The sequence below is a fragment of the Podarcis bocagei genome, assembly GCF_964188305.1.
Source record: "Podarcis bocagei genome assembly, chromosome: 13".
NCBI classification, from domain to species: domain Eukaryota; kingdom Metazoa; phylum Chordata; class Lepidosauria; order Squamata; family Lacertidae; genus Podarcis; species Podarcis bocagei.
Window position 1 is genome coordinate 54,366,156 of NC_138138.1, and position 18,015 is coordinate 54,384,170.

General features: G+C 50.4%; 1 protein-coding gene across 2 annotated transcripts; it reads left to right on the forward strand.

Moving 5' to 3' along the window:
- Positions 1-1,195: 1,195 nt before the first annotated feature.
- Positions 1,196-16,408, forward strand: EIF5A (eukaryotic translation initiation factor 5A). 2 transcript variants are annotated; one of them, XM_081168250.1, is made up of 6 exons: positions 1,196-1,342; positions 7,816-8,002; positions 11,157-11,261; positions 12,055-12,186; positions 14,773-14,846; positions 15,010-16,408. In XM_081168250.1, exons 2-5 carry the CDS (start codon positions 7,838-7,840, stop codon positions 14,833-14,835), a joined length of 465 nt encoding a protein of 154 aa, XP_081024376.1. In that variant the 5' UTR covers positions 1,196-1,342; positions 7,816-7,837; the 3' UTR covers positions 14,836-14,846; positions 15,010-16,408. The 2 variants fall into 2 exon arrangements, with proteins under 2 accessions (XP_081024376.1, XP_081024377.1); XM_081168251.1 differs by having other exon boundaries at positions 1,219-1,342; positions 7,813-8,002.
- Positions 16,409-18,015: the final 1,607 nt, after the last annotated feature.

Below are 18,015 nucleotides of genomic sequence, written 5' to 3' on the forward strand. Positions count from 1 at the left end.
TAATAATAATAATATTTATTTATTTATTTATTTATACCCCGCAAATCTGGCTGGGTTGCTCAAGGCACTCTGGGCAGCTTCCAACACAAAAACATAATAAAACATCAAACAGTAACAGTAACAATCTGATCCAATATAAAAGTCACAGTAACTTTTAAAATAAATAGCTTGTATCAAAGCAACATTCAACAATTCAGCAGAATCTAATAGTAAACAGTAAAATTAGACATCAGCAAATCATAGTTAAGCAGTTCACACTTATCAGCTACAATAAAGAATTACCAATCCATAATCAATAAAAATAACTTAAGCGAGAAAAAAGATGGCAAATGTGAGTTACGGCCTCAGACCTTGCAAATGACAATTTCACTGAAGGAAAGCATAGCATAGTTATCCTAACCAAATTACAATGTTATTAAACAGGGAGCTCTGGTTGTTGGGAATGGCGGGTGGCCGATATGAAGTTTTCGCTCTTTTATTTATTTCTCCACCTTTTAGAATGGCTTTATTCGGGCACGTTTGAATGGTTGCAACCCGCGGTTGCCTTGGTAACCATGGCGGGCAACCTCTCGGCCAAGATGGCTGCCGAAGACCGCGTGGGAGGCTAAGAAAGGCCAAAGGGCTCCGGCGTGCCGCTCTGCTCCCCCTCGCGCACTCTATGGTCTGAGAGTTTCGGCAAGCGAGCGCAGGAGAGTCGGCCGGAACCCATGCGGAGCAGACGCGCATGCGCATCTACAAACATTTCCTCGGTAGGGAAGCAAGTCTCATTGGGATTTCAGGCGCAACTCAAACCAGACGGGCAAGGACTACTGGCGCATGCGCAATGGAAAACAAATGGGGGGAAGGAGGAACTCAGTTTCTGTGCGCTTGCGCGCTGCATAAGCTCAGTCCCAAACGATGAAGCCGGACGTTTCCTAGTTGTGGTTCTTTCCCCACTCCCAAATGAACATGCGCAGCAGAACCCCACACCGCCAGTCGCCTCGTGAGCATGCGCAGCCTCCTTCGCCCCTTAGACGCGCACGCTCAGAGCCGCTCCGGCGCCCCGGCGCCTACCCACAGCGCAGGCGCAATACAGCGTCGGGAGACGAGGCTCCGCCTCCTTTCCTCCCCCCCTTCCTTTCTTCCCTCCCACCCATTGCGGCCGCCTTCGCTTTTTTTTTTGGAGCGTTTCCTCCCAGTGCGCGTGCGGCAAAAGGAGAGAGGGGAGAGAAAAAAAAGCGACAGCGCGAGAAGAGGCGGGAGGGAGGGGGGAAAGGGCGAGAGGAGGCGATAAGTGCGCGTGCGCACTGCGGGCTGGGTTGCAGCAGGCAGCGGCGGCGGCGGCGGTTGAGCTCGCGGGCGGGTGAGTTTGGTGCGCGCGGGAGTGTGTGTGTGTGCGCGGGGCTGTCCCGTGTGTGCGCGCGCGCACGCGGCGGCGGCAGCCGTTGCGGCGCGGCGCGGAATGAGGGGGGGGGAGGGGAAGGGAAGGGAAGGGAAGGGGAAGCCTCACCGACCGGCGCCACCTCAGCCGCGTGGCTCCCTTTCCCCCCTCACGGAACGAGGCGCCGCGCGCACCCTCCCCTCCCCCCTCATTCTCCTCAGAGAGAGAGCGGGGGGGGGGAGACGTGAGGGGGGGGAGGAGAGCCTGGCGCCCCCCGTGTCGCGTGCAGGAGGAGGAGGCGGCGGCGGCGAGGCCGAGGCCTGCGCTTGGGAGGCCAGGCCGGGCCCCTCTGCTGGGCTGACTCACGGAGCGGGAGAGGAGGGAGGGGGGGGGGAGAGACGGCGGCGAGTCAGGCCCGGCCGAGGCCTACCTTGGACTGGGTCTCCTCTGGGTTACACTGTGTGTGTAAAGGGGTTCCCATTGGGGGAGGGAAGGGCTTCGCATTGGGACAGGATGAGGCCTGGTGTTGCTTTTTCACACGGGGGGGCTCCCTAAGACCTTTTAAAGAAAAATACGGGGGGGGCGTTAGCCTCCTGGTAATCGGGGTTTGCGGGTGGGCTGTATAACTTGAGGTTTGGGGGCTCCTTTAGCTCTTGCGTTGGGACTGGCGCGAAGGAATAATAATAATAATAATAATAATAATAATAATAATAATAATAATAATAATAATAATAATAATTTAATTATACCCCGCCCATCTGGCTGAGTTTCCCCAGCCACTCTGGGTGGCTTCCAACAAAATATTAAAATACTACCTATTCAACATTAAAAGGAAGGGCCCTTTGATTTGGGGAGGGATCAGGGAAGGGCCAGTGGCCTTTGAGGGGGGGGGTCGCCTCCTGCAATTGCACAGGGTTACGTTTTGGGGTCCTGCACCAGAAGGCATTGGTTTTGGAGTGAGGGCTGATCGGCAGTTGAAAGAAAGAAGGGTGGTTTTCTTTGGGGAAGGGTGTGTGGCTCCTATATGAAGTCCACTCCCTGCTGTAGGGGCTTTACGCCCTGCTGGCTTTGGTACTGTGGGAAAGAAGGCCTTTGAGGACACGGGTGGGGGTGGGATCTGTTTCAACAAGGGGGTCAGGGCTGCCTTTAGGGGAGGGGAAGGGGCGCTGAGGTTCCCGCACTCTGCAAGGGGAGGCTTGTCCTCAGCTGAACTTGGGAAGGTAGGAGATGGGTGTGGTGGGAATATCCCTCTAAGGGCTGCTCTGCAAGAAATAGAGCTGGAGGGCGTTTCTCCCCCAGAGAATTGACATTTTGCTTAGGGTCACCAGCTCTGCCCCAGTTTACGGCTTAGGGAGACGGCTGGTAGGTATCGAAGTAAGGTTTTGGTAGAGCTGGAATTGCCCACAGAGGTGTGCATGCACACGAAAGCTTATACCAAGAACAAACTTACTTGGTCTCTAAGGTGCTATTTTTTAATATATTTTGATTGGGGAGCATTGCACTAGGTAAGGCAGTGGAAGGGGCTTCAGGTTAGCTGTTGGGGGAAGAATTAGATGATTCCCCACCCTCAGGGAAGGGCTGGTCCCAGTTAGGGCTTGATGAAGGAAGGGAGTGGTGCCTGAGTGGGTTGAGAAACTGCACCAGGTTAGCAGAAAGGACTGACTTCCAGCTGGAGTGGGGTTGAAGGTCTGGTTTGGAGGATCAGTGCTGGGGCAGGAAGATGGCAGTTGGGAATCTCATAGACATGCTGTCTGGTATTCCTGGTGGGCTGGTTCCTTGGGGAGTGAGCTTTGGAGTGGTTGGTGCATATGGCTACCCTTTGGGTACACACATGAAAGAGTAGCTGGCGGTGTCTTCACCCCCTTGCCCCTCTCAGTTTAGGGCTCCAAACTGAGGAGAGTAGCCCTGCAGGAACTGACAGAGGGGTGGAGAAACCCCCTGACACTGAAGTTTGGGCCTTTAAGTATGGAACCCGGGATATATTTTTAAATTTATCAGATTTCTATACCACCCTTCACCTGAGGATCACAGGGCAGTTTACAGTATAAAAGCACAAAAATACATGCCATAGTAACAAAAATACCCCACCATTTAAAAGGCCACGGAGAAAGTTAGCGTAGGTTGAGGAGGGAGCTGTTGTGATGAATTCCCCCCCTCCTCTTGTAGGTGATGAGAGAGTGAAGATTGGCGGCATAGCTCCAAAGTATAAATATATATATAAATATATATAAAATAAATATATTACTGAATGCATGAGAGTATAGCTAATGCATTTTAAAGCTCCTGAATCCCATGAACCATTCCTCCATCTTTGCAGTTTTGTTGGAGAAAGTAGGCAAACTCATTTATGGTTAAGAAGTTGGGAGGGGGAAGATCCTCTCCTGGCCGGGAGGGATGGAGCTTGGTTGGTCTCCCCAGGTGGTTTTGGCATGGCTTGAAGACTTTCAAGTAGCAGGCCAAGCTGCCTGGAAAGCAGGGGAGGCAGGGAGTTGAGTCCAGGGTTGCAACTTCCAAACTTGTTCCCATGCAAGGAGAGGCAGAAAGGTGGTACGAAGCTGCATGTCCCTTTGCAATACCAGCCTTACTGGTGCTATCTCCTGCTTCCCTGGTGTGGGGGCTGGGATCCCATTCACCACAGCACCTCCTTTCCCCTCTGGGCATGGCTTCTGATCCCCTTGAGGATGGCAGAGGTGTGGGCAGCGACTGGGCTTCCATTGAGTAACGGGGACCCTGGGCTGGGTGTGAATGACTGTGACTGAAAGAGGCCTTTCCTGCAGCAGCTGTCTTGCCGCTGAATCTGTGCTTGGTGACTGGAACCGTATGGCAAGAATTGCTAGGAATTTGGCCCTTACATGGGAAATGCAGTAACTGAATCTCCCATATTTTGATGGGGATGTTTCCCCATGGAATCTTAAGGTAGCTCTGCAATGGGGGAGGGAGGGGGGTGCAGAGGCACTGCCCGTAAATGTAAAGGGCATTTCTTCCATCCAAATGCTGTGGTAATCCTTCCCTCCCCCCCTTTTCCCCTTTCATTGGCCACGTGTGGCGCTCTCTGCAGTGGCAGCTTAGCTGAATCATGCTTGGTGTTGGCAGGAAGAGAGGGAGTCTCCCTCCAAACATGTGGCACGGAGGGCCTCTCTGCCTGATCACTTGGGCTAAAACTTCCTGCCTTTCTCTGCAGCTCCCTCCCTCTTTCCCACTGCTCCTCACGGTGGCGGCGGCAGACAAAAATCGGAAGCACGTGGTGACCTCGCAGGCGCACCCCGTTGCCGCCTGCAAAGGGGCATGTCATGCCGCTTAAGCTGTTGCAGTTAACAGTTGTCCTATTCAATTATCGGAGCGTAGCACGGGTCAGAAGCGGTTTTTGGATGAGGAGGAGGTGGGGTGGCGGCGGCTGGAACTAAAACAAGCTCAGCAGATCTCTGGAGAGGGTAAATGAACCGACATGCTCCTCCCGGCCTGGGAGGGAGTGCCAGGCGGCCATGTAGTAGCTGAGCGGAGCAGCTGTGGCTGCAGCCGCCACCGCCTCTGCTCCGCTTTGTCTTAACGCTAGGGCGAGCCTGCAGCACCTCCTCAAGAATTCAATCTAGTTTTTCCAGCTCTGATGTAAGATGGGGAGGGTTCCAGACGACTTGGGAGCCATGTGCCTGCACGAAATGAGGCGAGGCCTGGCCTTTGTCAGGGATCTCGTGGCCCGCTGAGAGGCATCTCCAGAGTGCGAGTTGGTAAATTTGGGGAGACTTGGCAGCTGAGGGGGGGAGTGTGTGCGCGCCTCAGTCCTTTCCATAGTTGCTGAGGGGTCCTTCTCCTTGGCAGGGATTGGGATGTTAATGTGTGTTGCTGAGCTCTACCTGGAGTATCTACTCAGGACCTTTTAAACCTGGTGGGTGGGCATCTGCATGCTGAAGCCATTGCTGTGAGTTTTATTTGTTTTTAAATAGAAGGCAAAACTCCGGAATAGACTTACTGCTCATCAGAGTCCTTGGGGCTTAAGGGTCTCACTTGCAAGCCTCAACAAGTGAAGCTTTTTCATTATACTGAGAACACAAATGGTCTTTTTCTCAAATAAAGCTTTCTCTTCCCCTCTCCCCACCCCAGCCCTAAATTACTTTGCATCCCAAGATCTTAAACCCTTGATTTTGTAATGACTTGCATTAGGGAAAGGGTAGCAGAACACCTTCAGACTCTAAATACTTCTGTCGCTTTTGATTTCTTTCTTTTAAGGTATGCTAAATTTCCATAAAAATGCACTAAACAACTAGTCCAGGTAAGTTTCGAAGTGGGGCTGGGGAGGATAAACAGGCAGCTTTGATTTTTCTCCAAGGCAGGTGGCCTTTCTCGCTTTCCCTCATCTCTGCCTTTGGCTCAGCATTAGTTTAGGGGGCAGCACTTCTTCCAGAGTGTGATGCTCATAATCTGGTGTAGTTTTACTGTCAAGGCACAGAAGCTGGTCACTTCCATTGCTCTCTCTCTCTCCCTCCCCCCCCCCCCGGCTGAACCTTTGCCAAAATAACTTGTGGCTGCCCAGGCCAAAAGGTATGTGTGCCCGGGCAGTTTTGGAATTTGCTTGGGAGTGGGGCCCCTGCCCCGGACATCACACCAGCTTATTTCAGCAGTTGCGCATTCCACATGCTTGAATTAATGGGCGACATCCGTGCAGTTGGGGCGCCGAGTTGTGCAGAAGTCTTAAACACAACCAGCAGCTCAGGCATCAAGGGTTCCTTTACAGAAGGCAACGTGGAAAGAGAAATTGGTGAACGAAGCTGGTGTGATTTTGGGGGGGGGGACCAAAAGCATGGCCCTGCTCCCACACAAACCCCCCAATGCACTACACATGAGCAGCACAGAAACAGGGCTATTGCAAGGCAGCTATGCCCTTGTCACAGGTGAGAATTGACTTGGTTGCGCGCAGTGCTGGAAAAATGTCAAATTCCCATGAGCAGGCATTAGATTCTTAGGTGCCCACCTTGCACAACACTGGAAACTCTGGATTAGTTCCGCCGCTGCTGCCATGGCAGCTTCCTCTTGGCACGCAGAGATTGCAAGCAGAGCTCTGGACTTCCTGGAGTGCAAACTCCCCCCTTTGCAGAGCTAGACAGCTGGATTTTTGGACTCCCTTAATCCTGTCGGCCGTACCGCCTTGGTTCTCATGCTGAGGCGTGTGTTTGTATGCCTAAGACTGCAGGCATGCAAGTGCTTCCTCGCCTTCTCACATAAGCTGTCGGTGACTTAAGCGTGGAGCCTTATGGCCATGCTTATAACTAGAGAGCAGCTATCAGCCTGCACTTCTCCTCTTGCCCAGAGCGCTGTTAACTGAGAACTGGCTCATCTAATGAAACGACTTGGCCGGGGTGATATTGACAAGCTAAAGTGTTTTACATGGCAAGTGGTTAACCTGTGGAATTCATTGCCACTGGATATTTTGTCGACTCAAAAAACAGTTCAGAGTTTTTGCCATGAAAGATTTTTATTTTGGGGGGCGTTAGGGGCTTTGTGTATAAGCCTTGGTAGCTGAATGTGACCTGAGTGCTTCTTCCGTGACACTTCAGAGGCAGTGGCCGTGTAGTTCCTCTCCTGATTAAGAGGAAGGTGTGGTTCTTGGGCTGCGATATTCTTTGATGTAGGCCAACTTCAGGAACTGTTTCTTCTGAAGAGAACCTAGAAATCTGCCAATTAGAGCTGGGTGCAAAAGAAAAAATCTTTAAAAAAAGAGTTAGAATTCTGAGCCCAGGAATTTGTTCCAAGTCTTGGAACTGAACTGAGCTCACAGCCCTGCCACACAAAAATCCATTCCTGGTTGCCGTGAGCCTTCAGAAACCTTAATTCAGGGGTGCGAGTCACTTTGTTAGCATAGCTAAGCAACCAGAAATCCTTGACCCTATACTTAAGTTTTAGACATTTTCCAGCGAGGGCATCCGAAGAGCCTGCAGCTGGAATAAGGCCGAAAGAGGACCCTTGTAGCCCAGCAATTCTTTTCTTGCAGTGACCAAGTAGATTCCCCAGTGGGAAGTCCGCAAGCAAGACAGAGCGCAAAGCAATGCATTCTCTTCCCTGCATATCCAGTGACTGGTATTGAGAAGCTTTGCTGCTTCCTAACTTTGGAGGCAGAGCCAAGCTGTCAGGGTCAGTAGCCATTGTTGCCTCATCCTCCGGAAATCAATCTGTACCTACTTTTTATGGATCCCTGCTGTGAGCACCGTTCGATGCCGAATTCTATACATGCACAGGGTGATCACGGGAACTGCGCCTACCTCATCCATGCCTGCGGTTAGCCAGGCATTGCCCCACCCTGACTCACTCCAGCCTAAAGATGAGAAATCGTCCTGGGCTAAACGTGCTAAATGGATCGGCAGCACCAACCCAAGCCTTTTTATTTTGCAAGATGATGGCGATGAGTTTGCCTAACCATTCTTCCTTGTCTTTCTCTCCTCCCCCCTCCCCAATGCCCCCAGCAGTTTCCATAACATCTGTTCCACCATGGCTGATGACCTAGACTTCGAGACCGGCGATGCCGGGGCCTCCGCGACCTTCCCCATGCAGTGCTCCGCTCTCCGCAAGAACGGCTTTGTGGTGCTCAAAGGGCGTCCCTGCAAGATTGTGGAGATGTCCACTTCCAAGACCGGCAAGCACGGTCATGCCAAAGTGAGTGTGCGTCGTCGCCCATGGCGGCTGGTTTCCCTTCGTGGTCCTCTTTTGGGACAGCTCTTGGCGTGAATTTGCATGCTTGGCTAGGGCTGCCATACTTCTGGAATTTTCCAGATATAGCCAGAATTCATCCATCGAAAATGGTGTCTCGGTGGGATTTTCGAGAATTGACTAAAATGTGTGGGGAAACCCTGACATACGGCAGCCCATGTGTTGATTTTTTTGGCGTTTCCCCTAAAAAATAGTCACAACTCAACAACTTTGGCAAAAAAAACCCAAAAACCCTCAACATCCTTTGTGTCTGGATTTTCACTTTCTGAAATATGGCAACCCTATGCTTGGTATTCCAGCAGGAGTTTGTGCGTGTTCACGTGTAGCAGTGTTAGAAACTCAGATATATAAGCCAGGGACCAAATTGCTCCTTAAACCAAGGTTACAGCCACCAAAGCAGAATGACTAGCTGCCATTTTGAGGCAAGACGGTTCTCGAGTCTCATTTTTCAAATGATGGACTGTCAGTGATTGATTCTTAGTTAAACATCTGGCTGGTTCAGATGACAAACCTTGAGCTAGTTAAGAACTCTGAGAACTTAAAAAACAGCAGTCCCTTGATCCGGGCACAGTCCACATATATATTGGCCAATCCCTACCTCTTTCTCCTAATGGTGACACAGACCGTCCATCTTCACTTGGTCACTGGTGGCCGATAGCCAGGTGCAAAATGTGCCTGGCTAATTTCAAACCTTGGACCTGTGTAGCACTTTCACTGTAGTCCTTCAGCTTGCCTTTTATGTTGTGCATCTGGTCAGTTGCTCATGAGCAGGCAAAGCTTGTTAAATCAGCTGGCATTTAAGGAGGAGGAACATCAAAATTGAATGGGTTCTGACAGCTGGTCCTTGCTGCCTCGCCTTAGTACATTGGTTCCCAAAGTGAGCGGTACCAGCCCAGAGGGATACTAAGAGGCAGGGGGTTGCTGGAGGGGTAATGGACTCTCCTGACTTTGAAAAGCTGGTATTACCGAATCACATTAATCAGTTTTGTTGAATTAAGCTAAATAGTTTAAGTTGGATTTTGAATAAATGTGCAATTAATTGTTCTGGTTTTAAATTTTATTGTGATTATCTTCCTTAGTGGGTGGTGCAAACTGCTATTCCGAATAATGCTTTTTATAGGGTAGGGGGCACTGGGGGTGAGTTTGTGGAACCAAGGGGGCAGTGACCTGAAAAAGTCACTGCCTTAGAAGATGGGGTACATAGCGCAAAAAAATGCCAGGAGGGCACCAGGTCTGGAGAAGGTGCTGGGCTTAGACAATAAGCCTGGAGCCAGAGGGTTAGTTCTTTACTTCCTCTCCCTGTGTCTGTCTGTCTCTCTTTCTGCCCTGGCACAATTTGAACCTCTTGTTGTTCTCTTCTCCATTGCATGCAGCCCTTCCTGGCTGAGATTATTGTCTACATTTATAAACAGCCTTTCTTCCAGTCAGTTCAAGGCAGTTTGCAATATGAAATGCTGAAAAGTAAGGTGCAAGGTGGAATGGAAATGTTGTGTGAGGCTTCTTGGGTCTGCAAAGCATTGAGAGCCAGTGTGGTGTAGTGGTTTAGAGCGGTAGTCTCGTAATCTGGGGAACCAGGTTCGCATCTCCGCTCCTCCACATGCAGCTGCTGGGTGACCTTGGGCCAGTCACACTTCTCTGAAGTCTCTCAGCCCCACTCACCTCACAGAGTGTTTGCTGTGGGGGAGGAAGGGAAAGGAGAATGTTAGCCGCTTTGAGACTCCTTAAAGGGAGTGAAAGGCGGGATATCAAATCCAAACTCCTCCTCTTCTTCTGCTCTCTCCTCCGTTGCCTGCGCTGGTCACCTTTCAGCCACCTGACCTCTGAGGCATGCTGCCATTTAGCTTCTCTATCTCCTGAGATCGTTTTCCAGCCCTTAGCCTCAAGGAATGACTTGCTTTAGAATGTGTTGAGAGGCCTGCTTTTTTGCCAAAAATGCAAGGCAACATACATGTTTAATCTCTTGAGCTCTGTTGGCAAAAGTAGTTGTAGCCCCAGACATCTGGAGGGCACTGTGTTGAGGAACCCTGGCTAAGTGGTGTACAAAAGTACCCAGAGTTTCTCAGTCTGTCTACTGAGGCTGTATTCTCCTCTCCTGTGAAGGGCCAAGAGACCTGCTTTCTTTGTACGTCAGTGGCATTGTTAAGTCGCCTGTAGGCGATGCATTCTGGAGACGGTCTGGATGTCACCTGGACACTTTAGGTTGCAAGGCGTGTTTCCCTGGACTGACCTCTTGGTGTCTGGGGCTAATCAGGTTCTTGGGGGCAACCTTTTTTGGGATAATCACTTTAGTACCTGTTTGAATCTCCCCCTGTCCCAGTCAGTGGTTCTCAACCTGTGGGTCCCCAGATGTTGTTGGACTACAACTCCCATCATCCCTGAGCTCTGGCCTTGCTAGCTAGGGGTGATGGAAGTTGTAGTTCAACAACATCTGGGAACCCACAAGTTGAGAAAGGCTGGCTTAGATGGACTAGAAATAGAAACCCCCAAAAAGGGAGGGGGTGTTAAAGTAATGCTTTGAACTTTGTGAAAGTTCAGCCTCTGAATTAGATAACCCGAAAAGTTAAAGGCGAAAGGCCAGTGGAGAATAGATTGCAAAACGTGGCAGTTGGTATTCCTGATTTATTTGTTTCTTAAAATAAAAAAGGTAGGTATTGAGTGTATAAATAACCCACACCATACTGCTACTCTAATCTGGAAACTGGAGAGAGGGAGAAAGAGAGGGAAGGAAGGAAAGGGAAAGAGCTGGAGGCGAGGCCTAGCTGTTGAGGGAGTTTGCAGCTTGACAAGGAGACTGGTGTGCAAGGCACAGAAAGTCCAGGTCGAGCGGAGGCAGATACGGTGCCAGTGGGGTGCCAAGGGATCTGGTTGCAATGGACCAAAGCATGCCCCCCAGTTCCAGACTGGGTGCGGTTGTATCTGTGTCTGCCTACCATAGAGAGAGGGACTGCATCATTGAGAAGGGCGGAGCCTCCCTTCCTGAGACAGAACAAGGTCCTTGCCTGTTTCCTCCGGCCTTCTCCTGCAGGAATACCTGGGTGCTGTTTGTTTTTTTTAATGTGTCCCCGTTAACATCCTGTCTTCCTCTCCACCCCCACTGTAGGTGCACCTTGTTGGCATAGACATCTTCACCGGGAAAAAATATGAAGATATCTGCCCTTCCACCCACAACATGGATGTGCCCAACATTAAGAGAAATGACTTCCAGGTAGGTGGGTGGAGTTGGGTGGGGTTCACCCCCCCTTCAGAGATGGGAATCCCGAAAGTAGAGGGTTGGTGTGCACCCGCTATGGCCTGCCTGGCTTGCAAACTGGGTAGACTGCTAGCGGGGTGGCTGCTGTAGCAAGGATAGGCAAAGTGGCCCTCCCACATCAGCTGCAGTGGGCAATGGAGGCAGGCTTCTGCCCTTCCAGAGAAATCTTTTTAGCTGTTTTGGACCCTCTCCCTCAGTTTTGAGCGTTCATATATGATTCTTGCTACTGCTGGATGTGCCCCAGGGACTGTTAGTTTTGTCTCTTGGCGTGGGATTGTTCCCTGACAAATCATCTGCTGTTACAAACTTGGGGTGGTTTCAAAAAGGTGGCAGGCCAAGGCAGCTGGAGGAACAGACACTCCTTCCTTTCCATGCCAAGGTGAACAGGAACAGGTTATTATTGTCTGTTGAAATCAATAGTTTCTTTTCCACTATGGCAACTCAAAGCAGCTTTAAAAAACTGCTTGCATTAAGACCTGTGGGGAGAGTGAAATTCACTAAAATATCTCAAACACTCTAAAAGGCCACATGGGCAGTTAAAGAGGAATTTTTTTTGCCTGGTGCCTGAAGGTACAGAATGATGGCTCCAGGCCAGCCTCCCTGGGGAGAGCATTCTGCAAGCAGGGAGCCACCACTGAAAAGGCCCCGTCCTTCTGTTGCCAAAGTGCTACTTCAGTGAGTTTTTTAAGTCTGGAAGGTGGTCCGATAGCTCAGCGCTGACTGTTCTGCCCTCCTTCCTTTCCTCCAGCTTATTGGGATCCAGGATGGGTACCTCTCCCTGCTCCAGGACAGTGGGGAAGTCCGGGAGGATCTACGCCTTCCTGAGGGAGACCTGGGCAAGGAGATTGAACAGAAATATGACTGTGGCGAAGAAATCCTGGTAAGAGAACACGTCAGGGGCCGGAGGGGAAGAGGCCTGCTGCTGCTGCTGCTGCTGCTGCCGGCCTCCCTCCCTTGGCCCAAGTGATTTGTGTGTTTGGGGGGGGGTGTATTTAACAGCAGCATTCCTTAACCCAGAGAGGCCTGAGATGGCAAAGCATGGTGATGACTGAAAAGCAGGGTAAAAACAAGTTAGAATACCAAATTCCAATCCCAGCCAGACGCAGAAATGATTCCATAAGCCTTAAAATTCTATAAGCACCATGTTTTCCCGTCCAGTGTAACATAAGCAACAGTGGGAACAAATTAAGCTTTGTTAGGGAGGAAGTTGCAAAGTTGAGCTGCCCAGGGCCGTAGGCGGCCTTGCCTGGGGTTCCCAGCCACCAACTGGGAAGATTTCCTTGCGGGTGGAGTGGAGAAGGCGAGAGAGCAGGCCTGGCATTGATCCGAGTGTGCATAAGGCAAAATGCCCCACTGCTGCTGTGTCTTTGAGGACATTGGAGATAGACTAATGAAGGAGGAGGGAAAACGGGGCGCTGGTCCTCAGCTGCACGGTGGGGTGTTGGACAGCAAACAGAGCAGGTTTCTTCCCTGCTGCTGCTTCAGGTGGCAGGGCGTGGAGTCACTCTGCAGCTCAGAGCACCTGCTTCCCTTGCAGAAGGTCCCAGTGGCATCTTCAGGTGGGAAAAGACCTTTCCCGTATACCTGAAGGAGCGTCTCCACCCCCATCGTTCAGCCCGGACACTGAGGTCCAGCTCCAAGGGCCTTCTCGGTGGTGGCACCCACCCTGTGGAACGCCCTCCCTCCAGATGTCAAGGAAATAAGCAGATATCCTATTTTTAAAAGACATCTGAAGGCAGCCCTGTTTAGGGAAGTTTTTAATATTTAATGCTGTATTGTTTTTAACACTCAATTGGGAGCCGCCCAGAGTGGCTGGGGAAACTCAGCCAGATGGGCAGTGTATAAATAATAAATTACTATTATTATATATTTCTCTGCCTGAAACCCTGGAGAACTGTTGCTGCCAGTTAGAACAGGTGCCCGTGAGCTAGGCAGACTGGTGTAACTCAGTAGAAAACCGCTTCTTATGTACGATACCGGCGGCTTTGGCGAGCTCTCCCCTTCGCCTGGAGGTCCTCAAGCTGAACCCCGATGCCCATTGTGGATCATGCTTGGTCTGGGGCTAGCAGGACCTCACGGCGGCTGGGCTCTGCTTCCACAGTCGGGAGGCAGCGATGCTTCTGAACGTCGCTTGCTGAGAACCGCAGGAGGAGGGAGGGCTGTTCTCGCACCCGGATCCCGCTTGTGGGTTTCCCATAATGATCATCTGGTTGGCCACTGTGAGAACAGGGTGGTGGACTAGAGGGGGCCATTGGCAAGAGCCCTCTCTTTCCCCCCCCAAAAAAATAATATTTATTATTTTCAGTAGGTAAACATAATAAAAAAGAAGAGATTAATAATAATAAAGACAAACAAAAAATAGGAGAAAAAAGAGAAAAAATAAAAAAGATACATACAACATATTGCCACTTAATTAATTAAAATTAAGTACCATCCATCTTCAAAAACATAGTATTTGGCTTCCTGGAATCTCTTCCATCCGAATTTCTTAGTAATTATATGTAGCAGTTTCCAATATCAGTGTTTCAAAAAACCGGATGTCAGGGGTTTAGGAGCAGAGGCAAGGGCAAGGGAGGAAACAGAGAGCGAAGGGGAGGAGGCAGAAGAAAAGATGAGTGATGACGACGACCCGAGATCTCCTAGTCTTTCCAGTGAATCAGAGGATTCACAGAAAGGAGCACCAGTGGCCAGGGCAAGGGGGGAGTTTAGGGGGGCACCCCAGGAAGATAGAGCCAGAGGGGACTCAGAGGAGAGCAGTTGGAGATCGGGACCAGCGTCACCGCCAGGGAGCAGGGAGGAGGAAGGGAGCCAGGGGGCAAGCGCTGGCAGCTCACCACAGGAGGGAGGGCATGAGTCAGGAGTGGCCACACCTCCATCGGGGAGCGAAGAAACGGTTAAGCGGAAAGTGGAAGGTTGGGCGCGCGCGCCAAGTTCAAATGCAGAGGAAGGCGGCGCAGTAAGCAGCCCGGAAAGGGAGCCAGGTCCTAAAGCCCGGCGCAAGGAGGCAGAAGGGTCCGGGTCAGCGTCAGAAGAATCCCGGAAGGAAGAAACCCCGGGGGGCAGAGGGACCCAGAGGAGAACAGTCAGGCGGAAAAGGTGGAGCAGGGCTAGGATATTAAGTTGGTGCACAAGGGGCGGAGAATCAGACGGAGCTTCGCCGATCTAGCTACTAGACGTAGAGTTGCACGCAGCAGCTTGAAAATGGAAACTGTAACTCAATAAAGACTTTTACTTAATGATCGCTGGCTAGCGTGATCCTCTGTGAGCTAGGATCTTCGAGCAGCTCTGACACCATATCACAGTCCTAATCATATTACATAACTTTCCTTATCGTACATTTTCTTATTTGTAAATTTAATTCCATTTTAATCCTAGGCCTAATTGTTTCTTTCAAGTGGTTACCTATCTTTAAGAGTCCTCCTTCCCTTCTAAGCTCTTTATTCTTGCTTGCTTCCTCCCTCCTCAGATCACCGTACTGTCTGCAATGACCGAGGAAGCTGCAGTTGCTATCAAGGCCATGGCTAAATAAAGGAAGCACAGGTGAGTGCAGACCCAGATTGGAAGGATGCTGTCCTGCTCGCTCGAGATGGAAGGGGAACGTGCAAGGCTTTTGCGAGAGATGGGAGAGGAGTCGTCTCTTACCTTCCTGCCACTGTCACCAAACCCTGTCACCAACTTCTCTTCTTTCTCTCCCACCTTGCAGGGCAGCAGTTTCAACTTGTTATGAACCAGAGAGGATCGCAACCCGCAGACTGTCAGATTTGGCTCCAAACCACCCAAATCTCTCTTTTTTTTTTCTTTCCCCCCTCCTCTAAAAAGCAAAAAAAGGACAAAAAAGCAAAACCCTCCCACACCCACTCACTCCCTTTTGAATTAAAACAAAAGAAAAGAAACTTTTTTGTGGTCTTTTTAAAAGCAGAAAAGCTGGACGCTTAATTGTATTCCTTTTGTTATGATTTCACTTGTTTTGGTCCCCCTCTCGCCCCCGTCCTCCCAGTCCCCCTCCCCTCTCTCAGGTGCTAGTGACACTACAGTTGTTTTCTGGCAAGAGAAGTTGAGAATTTGCACTTAAAAAAAGGAAGAGGAAAAAAAGAATAATATTTAAACGGCTAGAAGGAGGGGGGGAAATTGCAGGAGACTCTTGTTGATTTTTTCTCTCTCTCAAGTTTTAACGCTTTCTGTTAAGATTGGTGGCAGCGCTGAGGAGGGAGCTGCCTCCCCCCCCCCAATGACAAACTGAGCAAAAATTATAAAAAAAATTACCGTTGCGAATTGCGAAGAGTCGCACTCTTAACCCTGTCAAATGTGTTTGTTCTCGTGAGCGTTTTCTGTTGAGGCAACGTGGGAAGGGGAAGCACGGCACCCTCTGCCGTCGGACGCCCCCCCAGCCCCCGCATAGTGATGGTTGCGGCAATTCGGTAAATTCTTTTGGGACGGCATCCTTTCTTGTGCTTTGGAGGTTAACCCATTAAATGTGGTTTTTTTGTGGGGGGGCGGCGGCGGCGGGATCACTGCTCTAGTTGCTGAGCTTGCTTAAAACTCCCTTCTTTAACCCTTTCCCTTCTAGAGCACAGAAGCCCCCCCCTCCCCAGATCTGGAAGTGGGGGGCAAGCGGTGTTCCTGCCAAAGGCACGGAACTCTGCCCCCCGAAATGGGAGGAAAAACCCGCTCGCGGCTGCCTGGCGAATGACACACTTCTTTTTTTTGCTCCTCTCCTCGCCCTCATCCCACCTGGGCTCTGATCCCTGTCAATCATGTTCAATGACACCCCCCACCTTTTCCCTGGCAACCAGTGCTGTCGCTGCCTCCCTTCTGTCCTTGGAGCTAGCTAGAAAGTCTCTAGCACGCCACCCCCCGCCTCAAGCCCTTCTTCCCAGGCTGGGTAACTGCGCATCCCCCACCTACGAGCTGTTCAGGGTAAGGGGGTCTTCTGGGGTAGGTAACAAACTAGCCCCCACCCCACCCGCTGCCCATTTCCTTGGTTCATATTTACTCCCCTCTGCTGTTCACAGGTCAGCGCTGTGGCCTCCTCCCTCTCCCCCTGTTAATCCAACACATTTGTTAATCAACCTCAATAAAAAAAAACAAGTTTAATATGAAAATATGTGTGTGTAATTTGTAAGGGACCGGGGACGGGGGTCACGTTACCAGCAAGTTCATTAAAACTACTGCATTATCATAGAATTGTATAGTGGGAAGGGACCCCGAGGGTCATCCAGTCCAACCCTCTAAAATGCAATGTACCACCATTTGCAACTGGGCGGCAGCCTCTTCCTGGGGCCAGTAGCTGATCGACATTCCCCAGAAAGGAAGCTCATGGAAGCTTAAGACTATGCACTCACTGCAGGGACAGGTGCTAGATGAGGCAAAGAGGGGGGGAGTGTAAAAAAAATTAAATTAAATTTCAGTTCTGTGTGTGTGTTTTTTTGAGAGCCAGTGTGGTGGTGTGGTTAAGAGCAGTGGACTCGTAATCTGGGGAACCGGGTTCGCTTCTCCGCTCCTCCACCTGCAGCTGCTGGGTGACCTTGGGCCAGTCACACTTCTCTGAAGTCTCTCAGCCCCACTCACCTCACAGAGTGTTTGTTGTGGGGGAGGAAGGGAAAGGAGAATGTTAGCCGCTTTGAGACTCCTTCGGGTAGTGATAAAGCGGGATATCAAATCCAAACTCTTCTTCTTTCTTTTCTTTCTTACAGTTTACAGTCATACCTCATGTTAGTTCTTTCAGGTCTGCGGCGACTCGGAGGTATCGGAAAGGATTACTTCCGGGTTTCACCGCATGCGCAGAAGCGCAGAATGACGTCACACGCATGCACAGAAGCAGCGAATTGCAACCCGCAGGTGCGCAGACACGCCGCTGCAGGTTGCGTTCTTTTCATGCTCTTTTCATGTTGCAAACGCAACCAGAGGTACCACTGTATAAAAATGTGGAGGTTTCATAAAGATATGTGCCTCTCTTTTTTTGTCCTGACCCATGAGGTTTTCCCTCCTGCATTGAGAGTTTCATAGAATTTTTGTTCAACAAACTACCTGGAATATTTGTTTTTGATGACTGTGACGACGGCAATTCTTAGAAGCCAGCTCCGAAAATTAAAAATTTCCTGATCTCATTATGTGTTAATGACTGAGTGGGGCGTAGGGAGAAAAGAAAGATTGCTTGTCACGTTACGCTCAACCTTAATGGCGAGGGACCAGTGTGTTTGCAGTGTGTTTAACGGACAAAATGTCTCAAACCAAGGCCGGTGGCTGTTTGTGCCCCACGCCCATTAGTGAAACCGGCACAGGGGGAAGCAGGCTTTTTGCCTCTCCGTATAAAATGGAGGGTAGTCCTTTTATGTACAGAAGCAGGAGTGGAAAACACGACCCGTAGGTCAGCTGCCGTCCGAAAAACATTTGTAGCACCTCTTAGAACAATGGGCAGTAAATTTACATACGTTTCGCTTTTAACCTGACCTGCGAGGGCGCTTGGAACTACAGCTACTTTAGGTGCACACACACAAAAAAAGCTGCTTTTCCTAGAAATGGGGGACTGACAACAGGAAAGCACTTTGGACCCTTTGCTCCTGGCAGGATTCAGCTGAACAAGCCTTTAGGTCTTTTCCCACTGACCTGCCCCAAAGTTTGAAAACGGCCTGTTTATACTCTTTAAGCTGGTGGCCTTCAGACATGTTTGGACTATAGCTCCCATCGGGCATTAGCCAAGACGTCCGGT